Below are 27,737 nucleotides of genomic sequence, written 5' to 3'. Positions count from 1 at the left end.
TTGAGGAAGCAACCTTTCAAACAAAGACCGATTCTGTACTTGGAGACAACCTGTCCCCAAACCAGTTCCTAACACGCCAAAGAGTGCAATTACCCTGACGAAAGATTGAATGATGGATATAATTGACCTGTGTGCAGCAGAGTGGAATGTGTACTGCAGTGAACCATTTAGGGTCTCCTCCCCTCAGCTCAGCCTGGAATTGAAGTGCGGTCACAAACGTAGTCAGCTGTACTCAGCACCACCTTGTCACTTGTGTATACGGATTGAGAAGTATCATACAAATGAGTTGTGACTGTGCAGGGTGAGCAGAAACAAAGTACTCAGACGTAACACGAGACTGTAACAGCCAGCTAACCATTAATTGTACCTGGGATTGCACAGCAAAAGGAGGTCCCGAGTTTCTGCTCTGCAAGATGCCAGGCCAAAGCTTCTGTGGTACCTCGAAACATTAAGTTCTGACTAATTAGCACAGAGAAAATAAATTATCTTGGGAGAAAGAAATGCATTCTGCAGCATGTCCCAAATGATCCGTCGCTCCAAAGCAGCTGTAATTCTGTTGCAAACTATTTCCTTCAAATCAGCCCTTCCACTCATTCATATGCGGTGAATGAGCACATACAAATTGTCAAAGCACATAATTTAATACTACAAGACCAGAATTTATGTATAAATTGGCAGAAAAATCCTTAACATCAATTGCCACTCAACTCTTTTACATTTTTAGCCCTATTTTGGTGGAAAACAGTTTACCTATTCCCTCTCCTTTCTGTTTCAGCATCACCACTGAAAGACTGAACCGACAGAACCCTCTGCTCACCCCTTAGTGGCCCCTTACTGTTTAAGAGTGACTCGGGAAAGGTAACGGCACATGTTGCCGTTTCATCTTCACTTTCAACTGCCACCAGATATTATTTTGCAGCTGTTTTATTGCGAGTGGCATCCTGAAATCTAAACAAAAGAAGTTTCTTAACGACAATTTCAACAGATTTTTAATTTCCTGAGAGAATTCTGCAGGGCTACAAAGGGAGAGCATGTTTAAAATGCAGTGCTATAACAGAAACACTTCCCTTTTTCAAGCAGTTTTAGCATTTAGAATTTGATAATGATTTTACTGAACATTCTATAAAAAAACAGCTCAGTAGAGATTATGTTTCTGCTCCCAGAGCCCAGGTAAATCCACAAGGAACCGTTTCTCTGCAGCTTTTTTTACCCCTCTCCCACTTACATCCACAGAGTAAAGGCTGCTTGAAGCAAAGCTGCAGGGGCACTGGGGACACAGCATCATGCCTGAGGACTGATGCCCACTTCCAGCCACAAAGCTTGCTGCAGCTTCTTGCCCATGGGCACTATAAGCAGCTGAATGCTGTGGGAATGGCCTGCAGGTACAGGCCAGCCAGTGGGGAATTTCATTAGTTATGGATTTAAAGGACAAGAGCCATTCTGCACTAAGGACCTTTTTTTGACTCGATTACCCCTGACTATTTCTCCACAAAGACAAGCTCCAAGCAAAATGCAGGTCTCATAGAGAGTCCTGAGGCTGTGAAGGAGAAGTAGCTGAGCTGGCAAGATCCCTCATACTCCTCAGAGCCCTCCTCAGCCCGAACAGATCAGTTATCCTTACCAAAACACTGCGTGAGATGTTATTCCAGCATCCTGAAGACAAAAGATGTAATTGTGTTGCCTAGAAACTGATGCTGCACATTATCACAATGTTTGTATTGTTATTGTTCGTAGGTAAGGCTGAACGGCATCCACTGAAGACATGCACTTAACTCTTTTATGAGACAGGCCCTTTTTCTTAGTCATAAATTAATAAGAAATAAATCGCATCCAGAAATCAGATGGTAAAGAGCTGAAAACAAACCCTTTGGCTCTGCACTGGAGAACCTCTTTAATCAGTATGAACTGCAGAGATGCATGGAGGGACAAACCAGCCTCCAACCTGGGGTGTGCTAACTTTTGTTGCCAGACTAACGCTACCACAGGGAACGTTCCAGAAGTGCCAACTGGGCATGAAGTTACTAAGAGCTGTAGATGTCACAATCCTACAAAAACAAAAGCTGCTTTGTTGCCTCAAGCCCAGGAGGAGAAGTGAAGAACATCATCTGCTGCGGCCGCACACAGCAAGGGCGGGTCTCCCAACACTGCCAGGCTGAAGAAAATACTATGTTAACATCAGATGTAAATAAAAGTCTCAAGCCACAATAATTTGTTTCACCCCACCCTTTGCGAACAGCATGTGCAAAAGCACTGCTTTGCCAACCACTGGATAATCTAGCAGTAAACCAGATTAGTGCGATAACAGACCAGAAATATAACCTTAAAAATCTACTGAAGTCTCACACAAATGTCCTGGAGAAGTGAGGGAAGAGAAGAAGAAAAGGTGATTTGAGGGATTTAAGGAAGAAGAACATCTGAAACTCTAAGAAAATGCAGATTCATGGAAAACACAGATAAAGTCCGTTTTTGGACAGGAAAGAAGATTTCCTGGGAAGCATTAAGAGTGGATTGATGTCTGGCTTACCAGATAAAGATGTTCTGAGCACACAAAACTGCATACGATCCCAGCTACAACACCAAGATAAAGACCTTAGACGCTGGCATCTTAACAGATGTTGTACTGCCACAGCTACCTGCTCCGTACTCCCATCGAAAACAGATAGATATGATTTACCCACGCTTCAGCTCAGGATCGTGTCTGAAACATGCTTTAAAGCATGCATAAAGTATTATCTCCCTACTGCCCAGTTCCTTGCTCTAGTAGCAAGGCCTGACTTCAAGTGCAGTACTGCCAGGGGTGCATGTGCAGACTGCAAGGTCAAACCCAGGCCTGGAACACCGGCATCCTTTGTACGGGCTCTCACATCCAGCAACAGCGTATGTACTACCAGGAAGGAAAGAGCTGTGAAGAGATGGCTCTGAAGTCAGAACCTCAGTGAAACATGATTGTTCAACTAAGTCAAAACAAGAGAAGTTTAGAGAGAGCATAACTGCCTTTTGAGCAAATGTCTTTGGTGATCATGTTGCTATTACACAGCTTCCATCAGCCCTGCCTGCTTTGGATTTGTAATTTTACAACCACCAAGAGGGCACAGCTGGGTCTCAGACTCTTCTCATAAAGCTAGAGTGCTCTACCTAAGAGCTCAGTTCTTTGTTTCAGTTCTATGAAGTGATTTTCTGTGTCTCCAACGCTGCACTTCCAGCGTGCCCGCTGCAAAAGCTGCAAAGTTTTGTAAAAGCAGACAGAGAGCTTGAGACCAGTTTGCTCACTCAGTACAAACTGCATTCTCTCACTTCTTTCTCAGTCATCTGCTTGAAAGGTTTGGCCATTAGGTCAAATGTCCACAAGAAATCTCAGGTCATGGGAAATCTGGCATACAGAGCAGAAACCATCTCCAGCAAACTCTATATAGTGTCAGTCACCCATGCTCTGCTGAAATAAGGAAAATGCTGATCCCTTGGGTGGTCCCATCACCCAAAAAGCAACTCAGAAGAGTAGCAAAACATTTTCTCTTTGGTTTCCTTTTCTGATACCCGAAGGAAGCAATTTCTGGTCCCTAGTGTGGCCCAAGTGCAGGACCTAGACATGTAAGTTATTAGAGATGAAAGCTGTGAAGAAGAAAGGTGAACAAAAGGAGAGCTTCATCACTGCTAGGCTGCCTGCCATGCTCAGATCTGGCAGGAACTCAAGCAAAACTGTTGATTTTGGGTGGTTATCTTTGCTAACAACTCCCCTAGGGAGCCAGGAGTGCAGATCTGCTGGAGCAAATGAAGGACTGAGAGCCAGGCTGCCTGCCCGCTGCTGGCTGACGGACTGGAAACGCTGACCTGAGAAAAAGGTCCATGTGCTTTGCAGGGCATCCTTCAAGTTCCTGTGGAGCACTGAAATCTGTAGATAAATACTGCTATTCAGCATTAAAAATGTTAACTTGACCATTGGTCAGAGAAGAACGCAACAAAACAAGAACAGGTCACTCAAGAGCTCTCTGCCAGCTGTTTTTTTCTTAATTTTTGAATGCAGTTCTGACTGACAGAGATGATCATCATAAGTTACATGAACTTTGGCACCTGTTGCTGAAAGCACTAGTTCCAGTTAGATCATCCCGTTTACTCCCTCAGAGTCCGTATCCACCCTTCCCCAGATGCCACCAATATTTTGATACATATTTAAGTTCCGCATCAAAATCTCTTCTATCTCGTTTGACCGAGTCTTCACAACGCAGGAAGACATTTCAATAAAATCTTTATCCGAAAATGAACTCATCTTCACAGTACGAACTACCAAAACACAAACAGTTTCACTGGGTTTCCTTTATTATACCCGATTGCTCATAACTGAAAATCAGTATTATCAGCATTCCTGGCTCCATAAATAAGCCACTCTATTTTCTTACTGTTCTGAAGCACTCCCCAGGCTTCTGCTAATAATTTCGCTTGACCTTTATTAAAGACAGAGCATTAGCCGGCAATTAGACTTGGTGATCCCTTTAGTGATTGAGATTCAGTGATTTACTGTAAATTACAAAAAGTTCAAATGTTTCATTACGTCTATCCTTTGTACAAGCTTTGTGACCAGGTAAGCACTGACATGACATTCACCGTTAAATTAGGAAGTTTAATGAGATCATTTAAGTGGTACAACACTTCACCTGCCCCATTATCCAAGGACTCCTGCAAAGCACATTAAACATTCAGCATCAATAGATGCTCACCACAGTTCACCTTGTTGGGAGTGAAATTTCAGTCTCTGAAGATAAGGTTGACTACCTGATGCTGTTTGTCAGAGGCAATAAATAATGCAAATAGATACGCATGTAAAATAAAAGGATAAAGACATTGATAGCTTTCCCACAGAGCTTTGAAAGAGACTCTCAAAAGAAAAGACTTTTTCCTCAAAAGAAAAATAATGAAAAAAGTAAGAAAAAGGAAGCTCAATTTTTTGTTCTCTGTGAATGTAATGGTTGTGGGAGACGGTATCTTGACAAACCTGAAAGCATGTGCCTTTTTTTAAGCCCTTAAAACAATGAAAAGAACCCCAAACCACACAGCCTTAGAGCAAAAGAAGAAAGAAGTCAGAAAACTCCTACCCCAAAGTATCACTTGCAGAGGTCTGTCCTCTGCCATTTCATCCCTCCTTCTCCTACTCACTATGGATATCAGGGCTGAGCAGAGTCAAGCTGGCTGATGCTCCAAATCCTTTCCCTCAGGCCAACGAACACCACACTGCCTCATGACCAGAGGGAAACGCAGCATTTCTGTCAGAGGTACCTCTGTGCTCAGACTGTGTTTGTGAGTGATTTCTACTGCAGTAACAACTAGAAGCACATCAGTGAGGACCTCCTTTGTACGTACCAGATTGACAGACTCCACCAAGGCTTCAGAAACTAAACACTAAGGCATGAAGTACAGTAACAGCGATATTCACATTTTCTTAGCTTACATATGTTTTATTTCAGTTTTAATTGCTTCCCTCCCAAAATGAGTAGTTCTGATCTTTTTTTTTTCCCTCCCTGTGCCTTTATATGCTATGATCCTTGACATCTGCTTCTAGGCATCTCTTCTGAAAGATGAAGGGTTCCCAGTACTTGTAATGTAGCCTGTGAGCATAGCAGACTGCTCCCCAGACAGATTTAGGCCTCATCATACAGAATTAACCCCGCATATAGAATGTGTTCTCCTGACTTACAAGGCTGGATTAGCTTTTATTATCAGAAGAGAAGTAGTAAAGGTTTCAGTGTTACAGATGGAATGGCAGATGGGAAACGAAAGCTTAATGTGAAGCAGCTCTGGATAAAAACTATTAATCCACAAAATTCATATGTTCTTACGCAGGGAAGCCTAGCTAAAAACACTGCAATATGACTAACCAGTGTGAGAACTGCCTCTAGCCCATTATCTAACAAATCATGGCCTAATGTCTGGAAAAAGCAAAAAACCCTCAAACACCCTATTTACTATTTCCTGAAAAAACAATCAGCTCTCTGTGCGGTATGTAGGGAGGTAGTGCCTTCCCAAAGATCATAAAGAATATTAATTTATAGCACCTCCGCTATGAAAATTAAATGGACTCATACATATTTTTGATGAGCTAACATTTTCTAGGGTTTATAGCTGTAATAGTCCACATTCAAAAAATTTTACAGCACCTGTAACTCACTGTTATTGAAGTCATAGCATTAAAAAAGGCATTTTACTTTGTGTTGAAGTGCATCATGTTGAGAGGGAGCCTATTTCCAACAGTTCTGGCAACAGAGTACTTTGACAGAAAGGGAAGCGAGCACTTCAGCTCCTGCCCAGCTGCTGGGAGCCCACCATGCAACTCCCAGAGCAGCTGCAGCATAGAAGCGCGACCTTCAAGAATTCCCACCACGAAGAAACAAACGCCTGGAATTTTTCCAGCTGAATGGCACTTGTTTGGAGTTCGAATGACTTTAAGATACCATGGCATTACTACAAAGAATCCATTAATGCAGAACTGACTACAGTCTACTCAACAAATCCTGTGGCTGTTTACGGCCACGTCTGTAAGTGACTGATCCCATTTGGCCCTGAGGTTTAACTTGTTCCGCAGAGCGTTTGAGAATGCCGCAGGTCACGGCCTCAGCACTACAAGACTACGTTTAGGATGAACACAGTACCACAGCGTGGTAACTGGATACATCTGCTGGGACCGTCCTGTAATTACACTACACCTTCAACCATTTATTCTCCTATAATTTATCTTACTTGATGCAAAGTCTCATCACCTACCTTCTCCTCTGTTGTCTTGCATTATTTTACTTTTTATCATCAGCGCAGGATTCCTGAGCAGGAAAGTAAGTTATAGGGAATAACAAGCTACTTTTTTCCAAAACTCAATTGACACACCAAACGTTACATACTCTCCTTTACAATCGCAGATAGGAAGACGAAATTGCTACAGCTCTTCCTGTAGGACAGCAAATCAGACGCAATGTCAAATACTGGGAGTTCTTAGTTCAAACTCCTTTGTTCCAGGATCAGTGCACTCTCCATGATACTTGTATTCTTGCCTCCTTTTCCTCCCCAAAACATGATGCATTTTACTGACGGTGCTTAGAAATGGGCACCAGTGACAAAGCCTTTTGCCACTTCTCAGACAAATCCTTCCTAAGGCAAAAGCTCATGTTGTTTTCAATTCACACTTCAGTGGGGATTCCTGCCTGAGAAGGAAGATTCAGAAAAGGACCCATTATTTGAGAGAGATCTTGCAGAAATCTAGTCACTTTTTGCTGCCTTTTGCTAATATATTTCTTTTCTATTAGTATTAAAAGCATGTAATGTCATCAATTATTGGAGAATTACCCAAGAAAGTTACTTCCCTTTTCCTGATTCCTTTCAGTACGAAGGGAAACAGATGTCACAAGGAGAACTTCCTCTTTCTCTCTTCTTGATAATTTTTATAGCCTAAAAACAGCAACTGAAATACAGTTGTTCTTTGCTTTTTGTAGTTTTTACTCTCCTCCCCCTTTTTATGGCCTACTTTTGCATAATGTAGTAAACTTCACTGAATGCAGCTGGAGGGTCTGGGTTATGTAAATGCAGAAAGAACGTAATTTCACTTAAAATCACAAGCCTTGTCATGTGGTGATGTGTGAAGTTCTTTCCCCGATGGCGTCTGAATAGAGACATTCAGGCAATGGTTGGTGCTGAAGATATAATTGACTCCTAGCAACTTATTTGTCACTTCTACTATCATTATCCTTTGCAGAAGAAGCACTAAAAAAAGGGAAGAACAGAACATTACCTTCACTGAATCTACATTCACACTTTCAACACTTTCTGAGACATCAAATCAAACTGTTGATCAGAGCCCTGTCAGGGAGCAATCTCTCCATGCCTGGAGTTCATTTAGCTCCAGTGTTTCCCATTACTTTACTCAGCCTCTCTTCCAGGTGCCCCTTGCTGGAAATGCGGACTAAATAGAGCAGCACCTGCTTCCTCACTGAAAGTGAAGAATTGGTTCTGCTGACCTGCTTGCAGTCACAGGCAGACAACAGATGCATAGTGTACAGTAAGGTGACTGTCTCCATGGCAAAAGCACGGTTATCATACACTAGCCTCACCAAAAGCAGTCTCCTGCTGTAAGACAGAAGAAACTGCCCCTCTGACCTCTGCTTCTTGCAGCACAGAAACACTGTCCCTTACATCAGTACTTACTTCCCTTAGGAACAAGACATGTGTTTAAATGTGCTTAAAAGACTTGTTGTACCTGATTGGGTAGTCGGCGGCGCTGAGGTTAATGAAGAAATCCCATGGCCAGTCATTCATCTCCATTAAGTCCCTCATGCTCTGCAGGTAGGTGGACAGAAGACTTGCTCCTCCCCAGATAGTTGCCATTCTCCAAGAAGTGACTCTCACATTTGGGTACTGGTTAGCAAACTGGAGCACTTGCCGGTGTAAGTAATTGGATCGCTTTACAGGAGAAAAAAGTGACACATTCAAGTTACTCTGTCCAAAACTGTCCCTCCCTGCATTGACTAACCAGTAGCTCTATTTCTTGACTGAGTGTTGCCACTTCTTTGCCCTCACTTGCTACAGTGCACAACCTTCTGCGAAATATTAATTTGGAAACGTGCAGAGCTCCCTCTTTTAGCTCATTTTATTACAACTACAGTAATTGTTAATCAGTACAATTAGTGTTTATTTATAATTGCTCATCAGTAGATCCAAGGTGGCTGTTACTACCTGCATCTTGAGCTCTCCCAAGGGACCTCAGGTCAGCTCTCCATCCAAGAGGCCACTCTAGTAAGTCTGCAGCAACTTGTCAATTACTAAGTGTACAACAGACAGACATGGATAGATACTCACAGACATACAATAAGAAATGAAGGCTCTTTCATAGACAAGATAACAAGAAAGAGGGAAAAAGTGGCTCCAAACATATAACAGATGGAAAGACAAGAAGTGACACGTACTGTATGTGGCAGAGGTAAAGAGAAGATGAAGATGATGACAAAGATGGGTAGACTGACAGATGGCGAGACAGGCAATTTATAACCAGTGATATATTACCTTGTCAACATGAATGTAATAAAAATGGTCTTTATGGTAAATAGCCTTAAACATGCGCTGGAGCTGCCGAGAAGCTCTGCCATGAACAACCAAGACAAATGCGATCCTGACTGGATTGGCTGGCATGTACTCTACGGAGTCCTCATCCCACTGTACATTGTTGTTGGCTTTTCCTGTTCAAAAACAAAACACAGGACATCTCTGAGTGTATCTGAGAGCAGCACACATTTCACCTTGGCTCTTTTTTTCAAAACCAGTCTTTAAGGGGAAGTGAGAACTTGCAAGGGGTGCCAGCCCATGCTCCTCCAAGACCGTCTCTCCCTGGAGGCTTCCACCTGGACCAGGCTGCATGAACATAGGGAAGGACCCAAAAGTCTAAGCTCCTTCTTTGAGTAAGTCACACCAAGCTCTGCCTGGACACGCACACTTGCAGCTTCAAAGCAATCACCTCAAAGTTTCTAAATGCTGTTCAAAGTATTTGCAAAATGCCAAAGCCAACTCCTCCAGCAAGAAACCCCTTGCTCCAAACAACCCTCATTCCTCTGATGAGCACAGCTCTGCTGAGAGGCTGGTAAAACTCTGCTACTTAACAGCAGCTGAGGATTATCTTGACAGATAGCATCTATTTGGAACAGCAGGTGTAGCCTTGAACATTTAAATGGCACCCTGTGCACCTCTGCTTCTCCATGCGTGAGAGTGGGGCCTACAATCCTTTCTCAAATCTATTTTTATTTTTTTTATATTATCAGATGAATTTATGGGCTCAATTTTATAAAGGAAACACCACGCTGTAGTTTTATGGCAGGATGTACTGATAAGTGCTGAAGGGACATTTTTACTCAGGAATGCCTTGTTTTGGTTTTGTGTAACATCTCTTCAACCCAAAAAACCTGATCGTGATAGAAGAAAAACCTCATTTTATAAAAAAAACTACCACTCATTCTTCATCAAATAACCTCTTCAGCCCTCCGACCTTCTAAGGATCTTTCTCAATAGAAACATTTTAGGAAGAACTTGAAATTCTGCATGCAAGCAGAAGGAAAGTACCCCAAAGATTAACAAACCCCCAACCACCCCTGCCTCCATTTCCCCCTTGCATATGTAAACTTTTTTTTTCTAGGCAGTATCATTGTCTAAAATGTAACTGAGCTCCTCAAAAAAAACAGGTACAATTTTTCGAAGACCCACTGTCTGTGCTGCCTTTTTGGTTCATTTTGTCAGAAGGGTAAATCTATCTGACCATCCTGAAAAACCCAAACTTCTAAGTATACTGCAAATACATAACTATTGGAAATATAAGTGGACGTGAGCAGGATTCAAACGTTGACTTAACATTACGAAGAAAGGTGTGGAAATGGACATGCATGAGTTGCCCCAGCTGAAAGCAGCAGCTGCGATCACATGCAAGAACATCAACCCATCTGCCTTTATCCATATACCACATTCTGGCCTAAAAGGATCCTTCAGACTCAATGCACCTGTATGTATCCAGTAAATAACCAGTTCAGCTAGACCACTCAGCTGCGTGGGGAGCTTGGTCCCCCCAGCAGGAGAGCAGCCCTCCAGCCTGTGGGTGCTCCACAGCCCCCGCGTGTGGGAAAGAAGAACCGAGGACTGCGTCTGGACAGGTGAGATCCAGCTCCTGCCCTCTGCTCGGCTCCACACACGGACAGCAGGTGCAATGGTGCATTTTTGTTTGAGTAACTGAAACATTTCTTTGGACAACCACAAGACAGATCCTGCTGCACGGCAGCACGTCATGGAAAGGGATGGTTTCAGCACCGTCCCATGACTCTCCCTCCAGGTTCTCCTCCTCAGCCATGTTTCTGTAGTGCTTTGCTTTACATAGGAACACATTTCTTCTGTCCTGGAGGCTGAGAAAAGCTGTCCACGTGAGAGGTGCACCCAGCCTCTGCAGTAAGGCTCTTTGACGCACGGGGTTGAAAGGCAGCTACATGCGTATCTGTATCCAGTGAAAGACCTTTACCTCCCTGCAGCCCCTCACGGAATGTCTATCTGCAGTGGAATTGCTCACAAATTAATGCAATTTCAATGCCCCAAGATGCATTCAGACTGCCTATCAGGAACTCTCTAGGCCCATGAGTCACTCATAACTTTAAAAAGGACACTGCCAACTTAAATGGTATTTCTTTAAAAAAATCATCCACCACTAACTTAATAAGTTTCAGACAAACTCAGATTAAAAGATTAGAGCAGAATTTAAATTTCATTTCTTCTATCACATCCAGTTCGCCCACTATGGCATTTACGTATACTCAGTTCTTCTGCTCCTCCTACATTACTGCTGAGCTTCCCCATGTGCGTGCTCAGGGCTTGTGCTCAGCAGCAGGGACAGAAAGTGACCGTGGAAGAAAGAAAATGTGCAAGGAGAACTGACAGGAGAACGAAGGGCAATTGCAATAGCTAAAACAAGCAATTTCTCATTTAAATTGCTCTGATTTCACACTGGCGATGTCCCATCAGTGGGCGCAAATATTTTTAGTGGTTTTCATAACATTTTTGGATACCTCTTTTCTGAAATTAGTGGCTTTCTGCAATGATATGTAGAAGGTGAGGGGAATTTAAAATAGCTCTATTGTGGGTCTTTTATTTTAAACTCACATGCTTTCAATATCCACACTATCATTTACCTAGCAATTACTGAAAACAAAATCCTCCTGAATTTTCATCTGAAATGCCACCTCACTTCATCAGGTTTCTCTAATAAATTCCTGCAGTAACTTACTCTCCTCTCTGCTATTTTCCTCCTCTAACCTCTTTTTCCATGTGTTCCTTCCTTCCGCCTTTTATGGTTCAGATTTTTTCAGTCCCATTTTCCACCTGCACGCTATTTTGGCTTCTTTAATCTAATCCTTTCCCTGCCTGCCTGGAATTTCACGAAGGTAGGAACGCCGTATTTTTTCCACACGTCAGAGTATCTGCTACTTCAGCTCTGTACTGGCACTTCTCTTTTCAGTCTGGGGCTGAGGAGCACTCTCTATGTTGCAGACTGCTCTGCTGATAATAGAGAACCAGCAGGATTTTTGAATAAGGTGAAACACTGAGCATCCTTCTGCTCAATAAATACAGTAGGAGTTCAGAGCTGTATAAACAATGTGAAGAGCAGAACAGCATTAACAACAGTGCTCCTACCAGACTTACTGTGCATGTGGCACACCACGGCCTTTCACATCACATTAAAAAAAGCAGCCTTCTGCTCTGTGACAAAATGCCTTTCATAAACTTACTTGGAAAAAGGAAAGTTGCCTTTCTGGCTCCCTGCTCAACAACTTACATCGAGGTTTGCCAGTGGGAGAACACCTCTCTTCTTGGAGGTAACAGGCAAACCTCTTCTCCAGTGCAGCTCCAGCTTGCACTTCCTAAGCCCCGGAAAAATCAATACTTACAATTAAGAGTTTATTCTTCAACTACTGCAGTATTACTAAATGCCAGAGTAATAAACATTGTGCAATCACTTTACTATTTGTTGTAGTGCCATATAATGCTCAATCATCTACCAACAGAACTCAGAACCAACTAATCTATTACTTCTAGTGCTAATTAATGAGTTTATCAGACTTCTCTAGCAGTACCAAGCAATCTTTTAATTAATTCTGTGAGCTATATTATTTTTTGTAAATTAATCCATCCATTTCTGTTCTAAGCCTGGCATCGTCCTGTCTGTTCAGCAGAATGCCTGGATGCTGCTGACTCAACTTGAACGCTGCTTTGTGCGTGTGCTGGGCCTAGACACCATGAATCAGCTGACAGAGGACATCACAAGAGGTAGTGCTGTATAGTTCAGCACGCTATTTACCGATATGACATCCATACACAATCAGACAGCTACCAGTATAGCAGGAATCCCAGCCCTAAGCATTAAGCATAGAGGCAGAGTTCTCATCCCTGCCTGAACACACAGGAGCATCCCCATTCCCTTCCCTGGGACCACTTCTGCCACTGAGCAGTGGTTGCAGATTTTCACTATAAGCTCCACTGTTCTAATTCCTCATCACTTGTAATAACCCAAGGCTGGAAATGTCCAGGCTTGGCTTTGTCAGAAACCTTTTGGCTAGTGCAGAGCAAAAACAGTTTTGCTGTGCTCAAATGGAGACAAGAATAAAAAAACACCCTTTATTTAGAAACTTGAATGATTCTCACCCAGCTAGCAGCAGCAGCATCTGGCAGAGTATATGTATCTATATAAAAGCAACAAAACAAACAGCTTCGTGGCAATTTACTGGTGAGCCTTTAGGATCTCATGAGAAGTCTTTGTTTGACAGCCCGAAAATAGCAAAATTTCTCTGGACTTATCTATGAGGATGCTCTTGTTGGAGTTAAGCAAGAGAGGATGTTTTGTTACTGCAATGATCCATTTCAGTAAAGCAGCTGGGCTCAAGAGAGGATAGCCTGCCTGCACCCCCCAGGGAGGACGCCTTACACAGACAAGGTAACTCCTGAAGCACGCTGTGTGAATTGTGCTTAGGTTAGACAGCAAATTTTCCTGTCCCAGAACCCAAGTAGGATTTTGTCACAGTGCAGGTGGGTATTCATCGAAACATGAGCCGGGCAGCACATACAATTTTGGCAGATTTCTATGTTGGTGCACCCTGCGAGGAGCCCCAGCTTCGCTCTGCCTCCATCAGGCACCAGCGCTGTGCTCAGAGCACAGAGCTCAGCGCCGCTGCTGGTCAGCACCACCCGCGTTCTGCCTCCAGCGAAGCACACCTGGCTCCTGCTGAAATTCATTCACATGACAGGCCGTACGCACGCCTTCCCTTACTGGGTTTTAATGCACTCAGCAAAGCAGAAGAGGTGGAATCAGCAGAGATCTTCCATGCAGCTGTCCCCAGGGCACACGGATTTGCGAGGAACGCTTATGACTTACAAAATGAAACGCTCCCAGTTATGATCTGCAGATTTCCTTAGAATTGCTGTTACCCGTGCTTACTATCTGCAAATTAGCATTGAGGACTTAGGATAAAATTTCAGAAATTATGCTGCTATTGAAAAGTGGATATTCAATTTTTTTTTTTGCAGTAATGTCTTATCTCAACAACTCCGCTCGAGCATTTTTCATTCCCAGCCTCTGCCATGAATTACAGAAGCAATTTATGATCCTCTGTAAGTTCACACGATCAAGTAACCCATAAGCAAAAATCAATGCAAGGTAGGTGGGGAGCAGCGAGACGTGATGTACAAGCACTTGATGACTTGTCTGTTTAGCATTAAAGAGACAGATTTCAGTAATGTTCTCGCATGCTGAGCAGAAGCTCTGCCCTGCAACAAAGGGGCTGATGTGGGCACGCCGGGCCTGCTGTTACCGTGTCAGACATGGCAGCACAGGCTGAGGGCAGCCAGAGGACAGGAGCCCCCCTTAGAGCTGGACAAGGCCTTGCAGGAGATCACTGCAAGTTTCTATGCAGTGAATTCACAAACAATTAAGCAGTTCTACATCCCTGAAGAACTTCAATATAGTAAGGGAAAATGGCTATAGTTACGGATTTGGGTGCAGTTTCACTGTGACCCCCGTGCTGGAGGATCTCAACCTTTTCACTGAACAGAAAAATAAGTGTGTGCGAAGGAAGGAAGGTGGGAGGAGAGAGGACACACGGAGAACTGTTTCATATTCACAACTGGATCATGAGATGATGAACCGTTTCTATCTTTTCCAGGGAAAAAAAAGAAGATGATTTTCTATTTTGGAAATTGAAAGAAAACATTTCCATCCCTGCTCTGTCATGCTCCTGTCAGAGCCACTTAACTTTCGTGTTGTGCGCCCCACTGCAAACACTCATCCAGGAACCGCTGTCCCAGTAGGGCGGGTATTGACCATTAGACACAAGCAGAAAGAAACCTGCACCAGGAAACTCGGGGGGTCATTCTCCACGATATCGAGGATACACACTTAAGAACCCCCAAAACAAAGATTTCTATTTTTTCTATCCCAAAGCAATTGCAATAACTCAGGACTGTGCAACCACAGTGTAGAACTTCAGATTACGTGTGCGCGTGTGCTATGCCAACACATTGTGTGAGTGGGATTTCAAAGAACAGCAGGCAGCGTTGGGTCTGGAAGCAGTCTTACAGTCAGCCTCAAGCAGTTATTGAAACCATTTCTATGTTTTGCAAACGACAGTCTAATTATCAGATACTGCTACACTGCTCTCACAACACACACTAAACTTCATTTACTATGGTAACTATCAAGCTCGCTTTTCTGGCCGTTCCAATGATGAAAACAGCCACGTTCCCAGGAGACAGATCTCAGTCGCTTTTGGCTTTGCAGGATCATGTTAGCCAAACCTTTTCTCCCTTTTGCCACTGATTATTGAGAAGAAATAAAAAAAACACTGGAAAGCAACAGGAAATGAATGAATGCTGAATTAGAATGAGTTTCCTAACAATAATATTTATCATTTCAATTAACAACCACTTACTTTGTGATAAACATTATTAGGGTGAATACCAAATGCCTTTTGAATGACTATTACTTTTTTGGCTACATACAGTGACATTACTGGACTTGAAAGCTAACCTGTTGCTGCAGAGCAACCAAGGCAGCAAGAAAGCAGCAATATCATCACAACACACCCAAAGCGTAACAGAAATACAGCCTTATCAGGTCTCAAGCTTCAAATTAGCATTTTAAACAGTCTTTCTTGATTCGAGCGCTTTTTTCCTGATTTTTGTTTTGTAGCATATTTGGAGATCGGCACATCCGTAACCTTTTCTTCATCTCTTCCCGTCATGCTCACAGCATGAGTAATCAATAAGGAGTGAAAACACGGGCACTTACATGGTTAAAGGAGTCTCTACTTCGCATAACCTCCCAGGAGGTATCTGCTGAGAGTGCTGAGGAATGAAGAGGCAGACAGACGAGTGCTGCTCACCCGGCGATCAGTGCCTTCCTGCTCTGTTCTACCACTGTGCTGCCATCCTTCACGTCCTGCATCAAGGATCTTTCCCCTGCATACCCTTAAGAAATGAACAGCCAGTCACCGTGACCAGCTGCTGTATGGCCAGGGTAACTTCACTGCAACTGTGGGAACAAGTTCATTTATATCACGAGGACTTGGGCTGCTAACTACAAACTGATCCTTACTTTGAGATTCCCATTACATTTGTCTCCTGTTTTTTTTTGGAATCAGATTTTGAAGGACAGAGCCTGCCTTCATTCTCTGCCCAAGATAACCATGAACGTGATGCTGGGAACAAACCAAAAAAGCAAAGGCTTTTACAGGTATTTGGCACAGTCTGGACAGGTCTAGTTAGGCACTGAGAAGTACTGACATTAACAATGCAGCAAAAATAAACCTGTAAGCCTGCACTACGTGTTGGAAAACATCGCCAAACTTCAGACTTATGTTTGAGCTGACACTAGTTGCACTGCAAGTGGAATTAATGGGAATTTCTTCATAGAGATGAAAGATAAATAGCACGCACGCAGGCAGCTCCACTCCAGAGCCGCATCCCACCAAGTTCAGCTCCATGGATTTCCAATGCTGCAGGGCTGCGACACATCTGACCGCTTATAAGAAGCTCACATTGTGGAAATAAAAGATTCATGAGACACCAGAATCACGTATGTGTACATACCATGGATATAAGTACATTTTGTGTGCGTACATACGCACTGTATACACTGGTGGGTTAGTGAAAAATAATCATAATTGAAATGTTTAAACTAAAACATTAAATGCTACACCTCAGAAACTGGCTTCCCAAATAAATGCAATTTCTGCATTCAGAGCATACTTTTTTTCTGCCCATGGGCTGACACCTAACTCTTCTGAAATATCCCTTATGGCAGAGGATGCTGGTAAGCAATGGCTTACCCAAGCTGCTCCCAAGCAGGAGGGCTGCACCACGTGGTCGTTCACTTTTTGCTTCCAGCCCTGCTGACCACGGGGCCTGGCCGACTCACCCAGCAACAAAGGCCTTCTGAGGAGCAGAAACTGGGGCTGTCAGATAGAATCACGAGACATTTCCAAGACCTGGACTTTCCCTTAATACTGGCATCTATCTACGTGCTTGATTTAATGCACATAATACAGAGAGACATAAAACAATTAATTCTGTGTAACTTAAATTTTGGTAACCTTACCCTGTGCACTTCACACTCCCCATACAATGTATTTTTCATTTATCTGTCTGAATAGCGACACATTAATTATTTTATCATTGATTAGCTCTTGTGCTTCAAGAAAGCTTGCTACCATGTACACTGCTGAACGGGTGAGCATAAATAATTTTACCCAACAGGGAAGAAAAAGAGGACCAATTTTCTTCCAGTATATTACTTGCCAGACAGAGAAATAGAATATAATTATGTTGTGACATTTCCAACAGCAAATATATTCTATTGTAAGCAATTAACAGTGGTTCCTTTGGCAGACTTTGGAAGATTACTCATATGGTATGCGAAGCTACAATAACATTTGAATAATAAATAGCGCTGCACTCCTTCAGCTGGATTTCATCATGCATGCATAGGTCAAAACAGAGGAGAAATAGAGGAACAGCAACTCTTGCGCAAGCCACAAGTGCAAACCGCGGCACTTCTGGATGGCAGCGGTGGGGCCGCAATGCCTTCCTGGCCGCAGTGCCTTCCAGAAGCTGCTGCTGATCAAGGGGGATTAGCACAGATGGTTTAAGAAGAAAATCACGGAGCATTAATCCTCTAAACATTTCATAGTCAACATATCTTTAATACAATCCCTCTAATCCAATTAGGGCGCCTTGAAAATCATATCTTCAATTCCATGCTGTGTCGGGATCGGCGCTGTGGGCACACGGCTGCTCCCATGCCTGCCCAGCCCCCGGCCTCTGCCGCCAGAGCTGCCCCGAGCCCCTGCCTCTGCTGCAACGTGTCATGCGTGGCCGGAACCCAGCAGTCCTCAGCCATGGCCACAGCTCACCAGATGGATAACACCTCTTAGATACCAAACTCGCTTTCATTCATTAGGCATAGAATTAAATATGCAGGAGAAATGTATCATTTTAACTCCCTGTTTCACAACTGGACAGCAGTTATCGGGATGCATGCTGTCCTTTTACCACCCATCCCCTTGAGTCAACAGGGCTTGAAGTAAGCAACAAGTTCCTACCTGTCCCATCTGAGCGAGGATGATTTTTTATGTTCTCATGAAAATTATTTGGACTGGTTTCACAAGGGTGTATGTATATGCACACTTACATTTAGGGACAAAGAACAGAGACAAAAAGTGCAATTGCTAAAGCAGAAAGTGCTTGCTAAAGCAAAGGACTTTCATTCTCTTGCTCCCTGCCATTAGCATACCATTAGCAGAAGAAAATCAAACACAGGAAAATGAGTATCTGCCCAACAATGTTAATATTGAGTTCTTCTCTAAAGACAAAGACAGCAATGGATATTATTGCCGAGATTACTTCGGCCCTGCACCTGCAGCCTGGAGCTCCCACCTGACGCCGGCACCGAGCTCAGTGCAGGAGCAAGAGCCGTGCAGCAGCGTGGGTCTCCAGGCACAACGCGGCGGTGCAGCACACTGCGAGCAGGGCACGAGTCCAAGGAGTTAGGCATTTAAATTAGGGAAAGCAAGTGCTAAAAAATGCTTTGAAGCTTTAGGTGTAATCCAGTAGCATTGGCTTCCAATAGAATTCTTTTTTCCTGCCCCCTGCTCACCAATACACAAGCTATATGACCACTCCTGTCACAAGGGGAGGCTAAAAAACAAAAAACACTTATGCTCAGATGTAATTCAGTCCCTCTCTGCTTAAAGACTGGAGCTCCAAACTAAACAATTCATTCACAACTTGGCTTTCACGGTAAAGCAGGACAGAAAAACCATCAACTGGCAGCAAAACTGCTAAGCAAAACTCATTTGGGAGATGAGAAAGTGTGAAACACAAGAACCATCTCACAGATTGTAAAATGGCATGTTTATTTAAACAACGAGAGTGGGGAACGTACGGGCTCTTGGCAGAGTGCAGCAGTGACAACCCCGGGCTCACTGGCTGCCAGCTGCCCCAGCTGCAGGTCCGTGCAGCCCAGGGCACCGAGCGCAGCCCGCAGCTAACAGCAGCGCATCCCCAGCAGCTGGGGGTTGAGGAGGCACAGGGGGGAAGAGAGATGGGGAGAAAACCCCAACAGTCCTTTGGGAAACTGGTTATAAGCCTCCCCATCTGCCAGGGGGATCAGTAAGGAACCTAATGCTGGCACCTCTGATGTACAGGGGCCAACACCCCAAAGCCACCAGCACACGACCAGCGAGGTCTCCAGGTATAGCCAGGTCTCCAATTACTGCCGTAGCTGTGGGCACCTCTGTACAGCTGTGGAATTTGTTCTTCCTGTAGCTTAAAGGCTAAAACACACCAAAGAGGTTCATCTGCTGAATTCATCTCAGCTCGCCCCCTGCTATAAGGCAGGAGTCACCCATTTGAAATCAATGGTAAATCGATGGCATTAAATCAGTATCAAAAAAGAATCAGCACATCCAAGTCACATTCTGCTCAGTTTACTCATGTTTCAGCTCTGAACGATTCCTCATCTGTATATAAATGCAGATCAACTTTGAGCTTAACAATTCCCCATTTTAGCTAAAAGAACCGAATACAACTGAGGGGCAATTTCTTTCCAATACCGCTTCTTCTCCATCACACTAAGTAACATCTTCTCCTGAATGCAAAACCACTTTCAATTTCTGAAATTTCTGCAAACTAATTCAATGCATTATGACCAAATGCTTGATGTTCAAGAGGACAATGTTCTCAGAGCTGAAGACATCTAAAATAGGATGCTTGTCTGCTGGCAATCCTTTCAATAGAACAAAATCACTCTTCAAATCCGAAAGTCAACCGCTGTGGAAAGGGTTAATACACTAAAGTAAAAATATTTAAAAATAACTGTTACACCTGACACCACAATTACATTGCCTTAGTGTATAATCCCAAAGGAACAGAGACCTTCTGACAAAGGTGGCTTGACTGTTAATATGAAACCCAATGTGTGCTCACTTTAATTACGTGCATGCCTGCTGAGAACATATTACAGAGTCCAGAACGCTAATTCATTGTCAGCATGATAGCAGGAGCCAATATTAAATCTTGCACACCAATCTTTGCACGCACAAATTTTCCAGATTACCAATTACCGCACAAAAACAGGACGCGCTGCAAGCGTGGTAATCAGCATGGAAGTCAATGGGAACCAAACAGCGCCAAATGCAGCTCGAGCTGGAGCCAGCAGCGGGTGTAGGTGATCTCCAGACTGTTCCCCCTGCCCCTGTAGCCTGGTCTGACTGTAATCCCGCTTACACCCAGCTCTGCACTGACTTCCATGGCCTTAATCCTCACTGGCACCGTGGTGACGTGGTGAAACTGATGTTCATGAACCTCATTAGTTGAAGTATACACTTCAATTGCTAATTCCACTTAGCAATACATAACAGCAGTTCATAGGGAGCGTGGGGGGACCTTTGTACTCTTCTCAAGTCTTCAGTCTCCTGCATTTCAAAGACACTGTGGACTGTTTGTGCTCTCCTCTCACGGCTTCTGGCACTGCGCTCACATTAAGAGTTGGTTGTACCTCCTAACTCACACCAGCGTACCAGCAAGGCTTCTGCATCAGACACATTTAGATCTACTTTTAATTAATGGATATATTCATGCATCATTCAGTATTTTATAAGGAAAGTGCCTGGAGTATGAAGGGAAGAGCCCCAGCGCTCACCAGTGAGCTAACCCTGGGGAACCGAGACATAAATCCAGCTCCAAAGGCAGCAGAGACCCAGCCAACACTTCTAACTGCTTCCTTGCCTGCCTTTTTGTTGCTTTACTGATGCATAATTAATTAATAGCTACTGAGCCTTCCCAACAGAGCATTTTAAATAACAGTTAAACTTCTTTATGGATGATTATGAGTCATAAAAGTATGTCTGGATGTTCAAAGCAATAAACAAGCCCAGGTAGGGAGCCCGACCTGCTGAGGTAACTGTTCTTTCAAGCCTGAAGTTGTGGGGATGCAAAATGCCTACTGCACAGCACTGTGCCATTTCCAGTCTGGCTTAATCCAATTAATCTGTAGAAATGTAAGATTTGCTGAATGCCAAATGCTATTTGAAAGGAACACGAGGGCATTTCAGAAAAGCTGCCACGCTGGTGAGGTTCAGCGCTTTACCGAAATGAGGCTGCACCAATTTAGACCAGCTCTGAGTTATATCACTTCTCAACTAAGATAATGAAAATTGTCAAATCATAATTATTTCTAATCGAGATTTATACAAGTGATGAAATATGTCTTCACAGCTTTGAAACGCACTCAGGGATGATGGATGGTTTTCCTTTTTTGCCTGATTCTGGACAAACTCAGATTTGAAGGTATTTTAAGTGCACCTTGGTGCTATTGCAGTCAGATTGCTTTAGATTAAGCCGAAATAAATCCATATTGCTTAAAGATGCAAACTCACTTGGACATCCCATTTTTCTGTATGATAGTTTTTTCTACCTCCATGTCCAAACCCAAAAGTCTTTCTATTATTCAAAGAAAATTGCAGCATTAGTGTTCAACAATATGTCCTTCCTTAAGAAAGGAAAGGAACCTGCACTGCTCATTCACTCTTCCCTACGTTTAGTTATCATCTGAATGAGGATTTTCTTTCTTTTCCCAGTCTTATCCATCAGAGGGACAAATCCTGTGGTTTTGTTTCCAGCTCTTGCAAGACCACGTGGTTCCCTCCCCTTCACTGATCCCCCACTTATTTTTACATCAAGTATGAATCCCCCAGGAGCAGCTCTGGGATGTGAGAAGGGCTCAGCATATGCGGGCAGCCCACGGAGCCCATGTTCCCCCTCAATGCCAGGCAGAGCAGCCAGCAGCGGCCTGCAGGGACGTGTGAGTCCTCCAGCAATCAGGCCAGCCAGCCCCAGGCTGCTCATTGCTGCGAATGTTTTTAGTGATCTTCCAAAGCAAACAGCTCACCCTCAACTCCCCAGACAAACGACAGCTAGACTCTTTTTCTTTCCAATATTTCTGTCTCCTAATCTTAATTCTTCTGGCTTATGGCTCAATCCTTCTACGGGGATTCATAGCAAATACAGAGAATAATATCTTTCCTACTTTCAGATATTAAGATGGATCATTATTCCCCCTGACATGTTAGAAGATATTTATCAGTATGAGTTATGAGGCCTTTCTGACTGTGAAGATTTAAACATCGATTTAATGCCAACTTAAAGACTCCTAAAAGTGTTGGAGATTGCATTAGATAAATAATTTAACAATAAAAGGTATATCAAGGCAGACATTATTGCAACCTTCTGCCAATCAATCACCATTTTCCATGTTTATCCAATTTCCATCTCAAGGCTCTGTACATCAAATTGCCTACACATATAGGACACAACTGAAATAACTTCATCATCGAATAAAATTGCATAGCCATTAAAATTCTCTAAAATCAAGATAGCTGACATTATGTTAAATATTGGCTTCAGTTCCGTAGGGTAATAAATTCTGACCTAAATCCAATCTTTCATGGATAGCTGATTCAAAATGAAAAATTACTGTTTAGTCATTTTACCTCAGGAAAATTTCTATGGAAACCAAACACAGCCCGGGGCAGTCTTTGAAATATATGATAATTAAAATCACAACTCCCATTCTAGGCATCCTGAAACAAAGTGAATGGATTTGTTTTGGTGCACAAATATCAGACACGTTAACAGCTACCAAATTGAGAGGCTGTGCCTCTCCCAGGCCTCCGATGCAGAAGCAATCAATCGATGCACGGCACAACTCGCGTACCTCACAGCCAGCAGGATCCCCTGCAGCTCCTGCAACAGGGCAAAGGTGCTGGGCTGGCCAGATAAAAACGGGGAAAGTAGAGAGCACCACAGTTCTGCTCTGATCTCACATTTGTGCACTGCAGTAGACTCAGAAAAAGCGTACTATTCTGTAAAAAAAATTAACTCCAAGTCTTTTGATAATCAGATGATAAAATTCACTTAAATAGGAAGCTAACAACAATACCACTGCACATCGTTTTTCATCTATATAATTTGCAATGGAGTTAAGCACCTTTTATCCCTGGTCTGCACATGGCATAACTCACCTGGAGTGTCCCAATAAACCCATGAGGTACCAAGGGGGTAAATCCAAGTTCCCACAGTGCTAGTCAGTGCTTATATGATGGGTTATGATATGGCATAACAGCATACTTTGCTCTCACTCTTTAGTCAGGAGCTCCGTAATGACTTCTGTGAGTAATTGTATCCTCAGGTGACAATCTAATAAATAGACTCTGAAAAATAGATTCTTTCATCACAGGGAGAACAAGAGAACCTCTTTTTTTCCCTTAAATGAGATTTCTCCTTGGGTGAATTCCAGTGTAACTCTCTGAGCCCTTTCAAGCTTACAATGGGGCTCCCTAATTTCTCTCTCATTTCTTCTCTTATTTTTGTAATCTGCAGCGATAGAAAGAAAACAAAAAGACAAGATGTACCTGTCTTAAGTTTGGCAAATTATGACTACAAATGGCTATAAATGATGGAGAGAAATAAAAACGTGTGAATTTCAGTGTGAACTTTGGCCTGTTCATTGTAAAGGACCAAGCTAAATCTAACAGGATTTCTCATCAAGGACGTCCAGAATTGGATCAGGTTGAACACAGTTCATTTCTCCTGGCTAGGTGAAGAATGCCAGAAGTGTCTGAAGTCCCTCTGCAGCATCTCTCTTGAGCCTGACAGAAATGATTTTCCCACTTGCTTTTCAGGGATCTGCTGGCAGAACATTTTCAGAATCAAAACGGCCATACAACAGTTCTTACGCTCACAACACAAGCTGGACATGCTTTGCTTTGGATCATCCACTTCCACAGACAGGAAAGAGAAAAATCTCCAGCCCTGAATACCTCTTCTCTTCTTGATCTTTGCTTGATCCTATAGGACCAAAACTATCTTCTTTTTCAGGGGTGATCTTAAATATTACCAAGATAGAGGTATAAAGAGACATTTCTGTCTCATCGTCTTTGATTTGAGCAGATACCTAAATAAAGCAGCTGGAATTTTCCCAGAAGTGCAAAAGATTCAGGACTACTCATTCAGACTCTTGAAGCAGAGCATAACATAACATGAAAAGTAAAAACGGGCTATGATGGAATACCTTGGGGAATGCAGGCAAGACTGGTTGCTCAACTTCTCATTGCGGGTGCGTGTGCATAAGGAACTTTGACATTTGAGTGGTCAGAGGTACTGCTCTTCATTAGAGACAGTACCCTTTGTTCTGGCATTAGCTAATGAACAACAAGTCAGCAGAAACAGCTCTGGAACAGAAGTTTCCTTTTGAGATATGTCATTTTGCTGCCACCTGAAACATAGATACATAAAGCTACTGGCATCCAAAACAGAAGTGAATCCTTATGTTCTGGACTGCTGTGTAGGGACTAGAGACAATATAATGACTTTGGAAAATCCACCTGCAATTCAGGAAACAAAGTTCAAAAACGTATTTTTTTAAGGGGGGAAACAAATACTGGAGCAGGTTTTAGGTACTGAAGACACTGTTTAAATGAGGTCATCAAACCTAGTGCAATGTACATCAGCTATACTGCTAGCACACTTAATATTTCATGGGAATCTTGGGTTTGTCTTCACCTCCTGGCATAAAACAGTAGAATTATGCAAAAAACATACCTCAGTTTCACACAGCCTGCTCTGCTGCGGCTTGGCAAACCCACTGTGTGCTACACAGAAGTCCTGTTATTCCCAATTAATCTCAGCAGCTGCCTCAGCTCTCATTAGCTGTTTGCTTATGCTGGCTGGCAAGGTGGGCAATTGAGCCAGGCTTGGCGCTCCTGCCCAGCTCTCCCTTTTGTAAGGGAGTAATCCTTATCATGCCCTTCAGTAAGTGATCAAAGATGACTCCTCCTCAGAAACAGAGAATGACTTTGGTCCACATCTTCGAAGATGTTCAGAGACTTAAAAACGTAATTAATGAGAAATCATTTCAAATTATTTCAGAGCACCTACACCTAGATCCCATGCAAAAGAAGTAGTACAAATAGACAAAATATGTATTGCAGTACATTCCTCCTTTAAAATTCATTTTTCCTGCCTACCATTCAGTGAATTACCCAGAATGAATCATAGCTCACAAACAGATGGAGAACATGGAAATGTACGGTTCTGTTTAGTCATGCTACTGTCAAGCTCAACAATATTATGCAGCACAGTAATACACAACATACACAGTAGACTTCAGTCTAAAAGCAGTTGAAAATACTCTGCTGCATAGTAGTAGGTACTGGTTGGCTGGAAGCCGTGATTTCCAATTAAAAGCACAGATGAGTAAGCAGCAAGAACAGTGCTTCAGAGGCAATTTACAGCAGAAGGGTGCATTCTCATGGACAAAGTGTTTCTCTAACATTCTGATGAGTTATACAAATGAATCAAGACTTCCACCAAACACTTCGCCCTCAATTTGGGCAAGAAAGACTCCAGAAAACAGAAGCAATCACCTTGCAGCAATGAGGATGATACAAGCAATTACAGTTATAATTAGTTACTTGCAGAGCTTTCTTGCTCAGTAGTGAGGTTTCCCATGAGCTCCTGCCATCCTTACGGTGACATCCACTGGAGGAATGGCGACAGGCGAGCACCTACCACAAGACCTGGTTGCTAGGATCTGGCTCCAGTGAGTTCTGGGAGAGAGAACCGAAAAATTCCTTGGCCTCCCTGGAGGCTGGTGAGAAAACCAGAGAAGGAAAACAGTGGAATTTTGCCAGGGACTTTTCAGTAGGACCAGGACTTGAAAACCAAAATCTCACCAGGAACAGTTTGTGAGTAAAACTGTAAACAGAACACATTAGAGTTGCATGTGCATTAAAGAAGATACTGGGAGTTCAGAGCACTCTATTCTTCCTTACGTAGGTGCCAATCAGCAATGACTTCTGAGATACAACCGGATGATAAATCAGTGACTTATCATGGATATTAAAACAGAGAGCGGGGGAATCAAGGCTATTCACCTCTAACAAGCTCTGGAGCTACCAAAGACAAGCATTAATCTGGAACACTAGAGACACATGCAGCAATTTCAAAATCTTATCAGAGGTTGCCCTGCTACGGACTCTCTTCATTCACTTTTTCTATACCAGTCTTGATTACTCAGGGAGAAAAAAGACTGATGTTTTAAAACCACCTTCTGTGTAAGAAATACTTGCACAGAAACAACTAAATCATGGTTTTCTTAAAATAGCATTAATGTCCTATAAGATTGGCTTCATGCCTAGACTGTTGGCATTTTAATTGAGGGGAGATCCCTTCAGCAAATCCTCCTGATTCCCAAGGAAAGACACTGCAAAACAGCCTCTGGTCTCATAAGGCCCAGTGACTCCTTAAATATATCAAATACATGTACCCCTCTGAAAACGTGCCTGAAGCAGGGCATATTCCCTTTAACTGTACACCAAATCCTGGAGCAAACTCTGTGAACAGTCAAGGCATCTGTTTCAAGGAGCCACAAAGCAGGAAAATTCTCTGGCCTAGCTCAGAAGGAGGAAATTAAATGTAAAGGCTTTTCCCTCCGATTATTTCAAAAGCAACGCAGATTGTGCCACTGACTTCAAACTGAACAGTGGCTGCCTCGAGCTGCAGGTAACATGGGATTGCTGGGACACTGCAGTCCCCTCTCCTCAAAATAACAGCTCATCAGATGGAGATGCCTGTGAAAACCAAGATTCCTTCCCCGTACGTAGAGACGTGCAATGGTTAGAAACGCAGAGCTGAATCTGTAGTGATTCAGCCCCTTCAAGCTCCTTCTGCCCTTGGTGACATTGTAGACACAACACTGAAAGCAAATCTGAAAGTTGTTGCCCATTAACATTTAGTGCGCAACAGTGATACTCCAACGGATTTGTTAACGGTGGCAAAGTCAGATCAGGGAAGAACGAACACTGATGCTGCTCATACAACCTTAATTTAAGCTCGGTTCAATACTACTGTGCTTTACACTGCACAGCTTCCTGCTCAGCACTGAATAAAGCCAGGAGAATTTAGATGCAATGCTTTTACTTAAACATTCATCCACTGAATCACGGCAATGAGTCCACATCAGAAACCCAACACCTACTTTACATGAAAATAAACAAAACTGCTGGTACGGCTTGAGTTTTTCGTACCACAAAACACTTTTTTTTTAACATATTTTCTGACTATATTTTTAATTTAAAACCCTACCAGCTCCCACCAACCTTCTTTTGCTTAATCATATTCATCTCATCCCCACTGTTCCAACTACGCACACTGCAGGATCATAGGAGCACCAGCCACTGCTCAAGCACTTTCCTTTCATCCCTGTACACACACAGCAATCTTTATCAAAGTGTTCACTAAGCCCCTGCTGCCCTGGCACTTGTTTCCCAGGAGGCTGGGTGCTGGGACACTCGGCCATTAGCTGCTCCCACACCTGCCCAGCTGCCCCTCTAATGCTCCCTAAAATGACAGCGTTTTCCAGAACAGCGATTTGGTGACAAGTAGGGCTGCCGCTCGCCAATTTTTCAGCCTTCCTGCCCTTCATTTCTTGTGCTGTGCAGTGCTCTCAGCGCTTCTTAAGATGCCATTTGCCAACACTTGTCTGTCCTCAAGTTTGCTGCCCTGTTCATCTCCCTTACAACATGTGCACAGACTTTCCACCTACAAAGAAAGTTGTCCAGTCTCTGACTTACCGG

General features: G+C 43.2%; 1 protein-coding gene across 2 annotated transcripts in view; it reads right to left on the bottom strand.

Annotated features, from left to right (window-relative positions):
• XYLT1 (xylosyltransferase 1) overlaps positions 1–27,737 on the bottom strand; it is a 160,146-nt gene that overhangs the window by 52,142 nt on the left and 80,267 nt on the right. For both annotated transcript variants that reach the window (XM_021412123.1, XM_021412124.1), the window contains exons 3-4: positions 9,034–9,206; positions 8,231–8,433 (exon numbers count right to left, since the gene is read on the bottom strand). In XM_021412123.1, the coding sequence (XP_021267798.1) occupies positions 8,231–8,433; positions 9,034–9,206 (376 nt within the window). The remainder of the gene's footprint in view (positions 1–8,230; positions 8,434–9,033; positions 9,207–27,737) is intronic.

The sequence above is a fragment of the Numida meleagris genome, chromosome 13, assembly GCF_002078875.1.
Source record: "Numida meleagris isolate 19003 breed g44 Domestic line chromosome 13, NumMel1.0, whole genome shotgun sequence".
NCBI classification, from domain to species: domain Eukaryota; kingdom Metazoa; phylum Chordata; class Aves; order Galliformes; family Numididae; genus Numida; species Numida meleagris.
The sequence above is the reverse complement of the archived record's forward strand: the minus strand, read 5'-3'. Positions and strand labels throughout refer to the sequence as shown.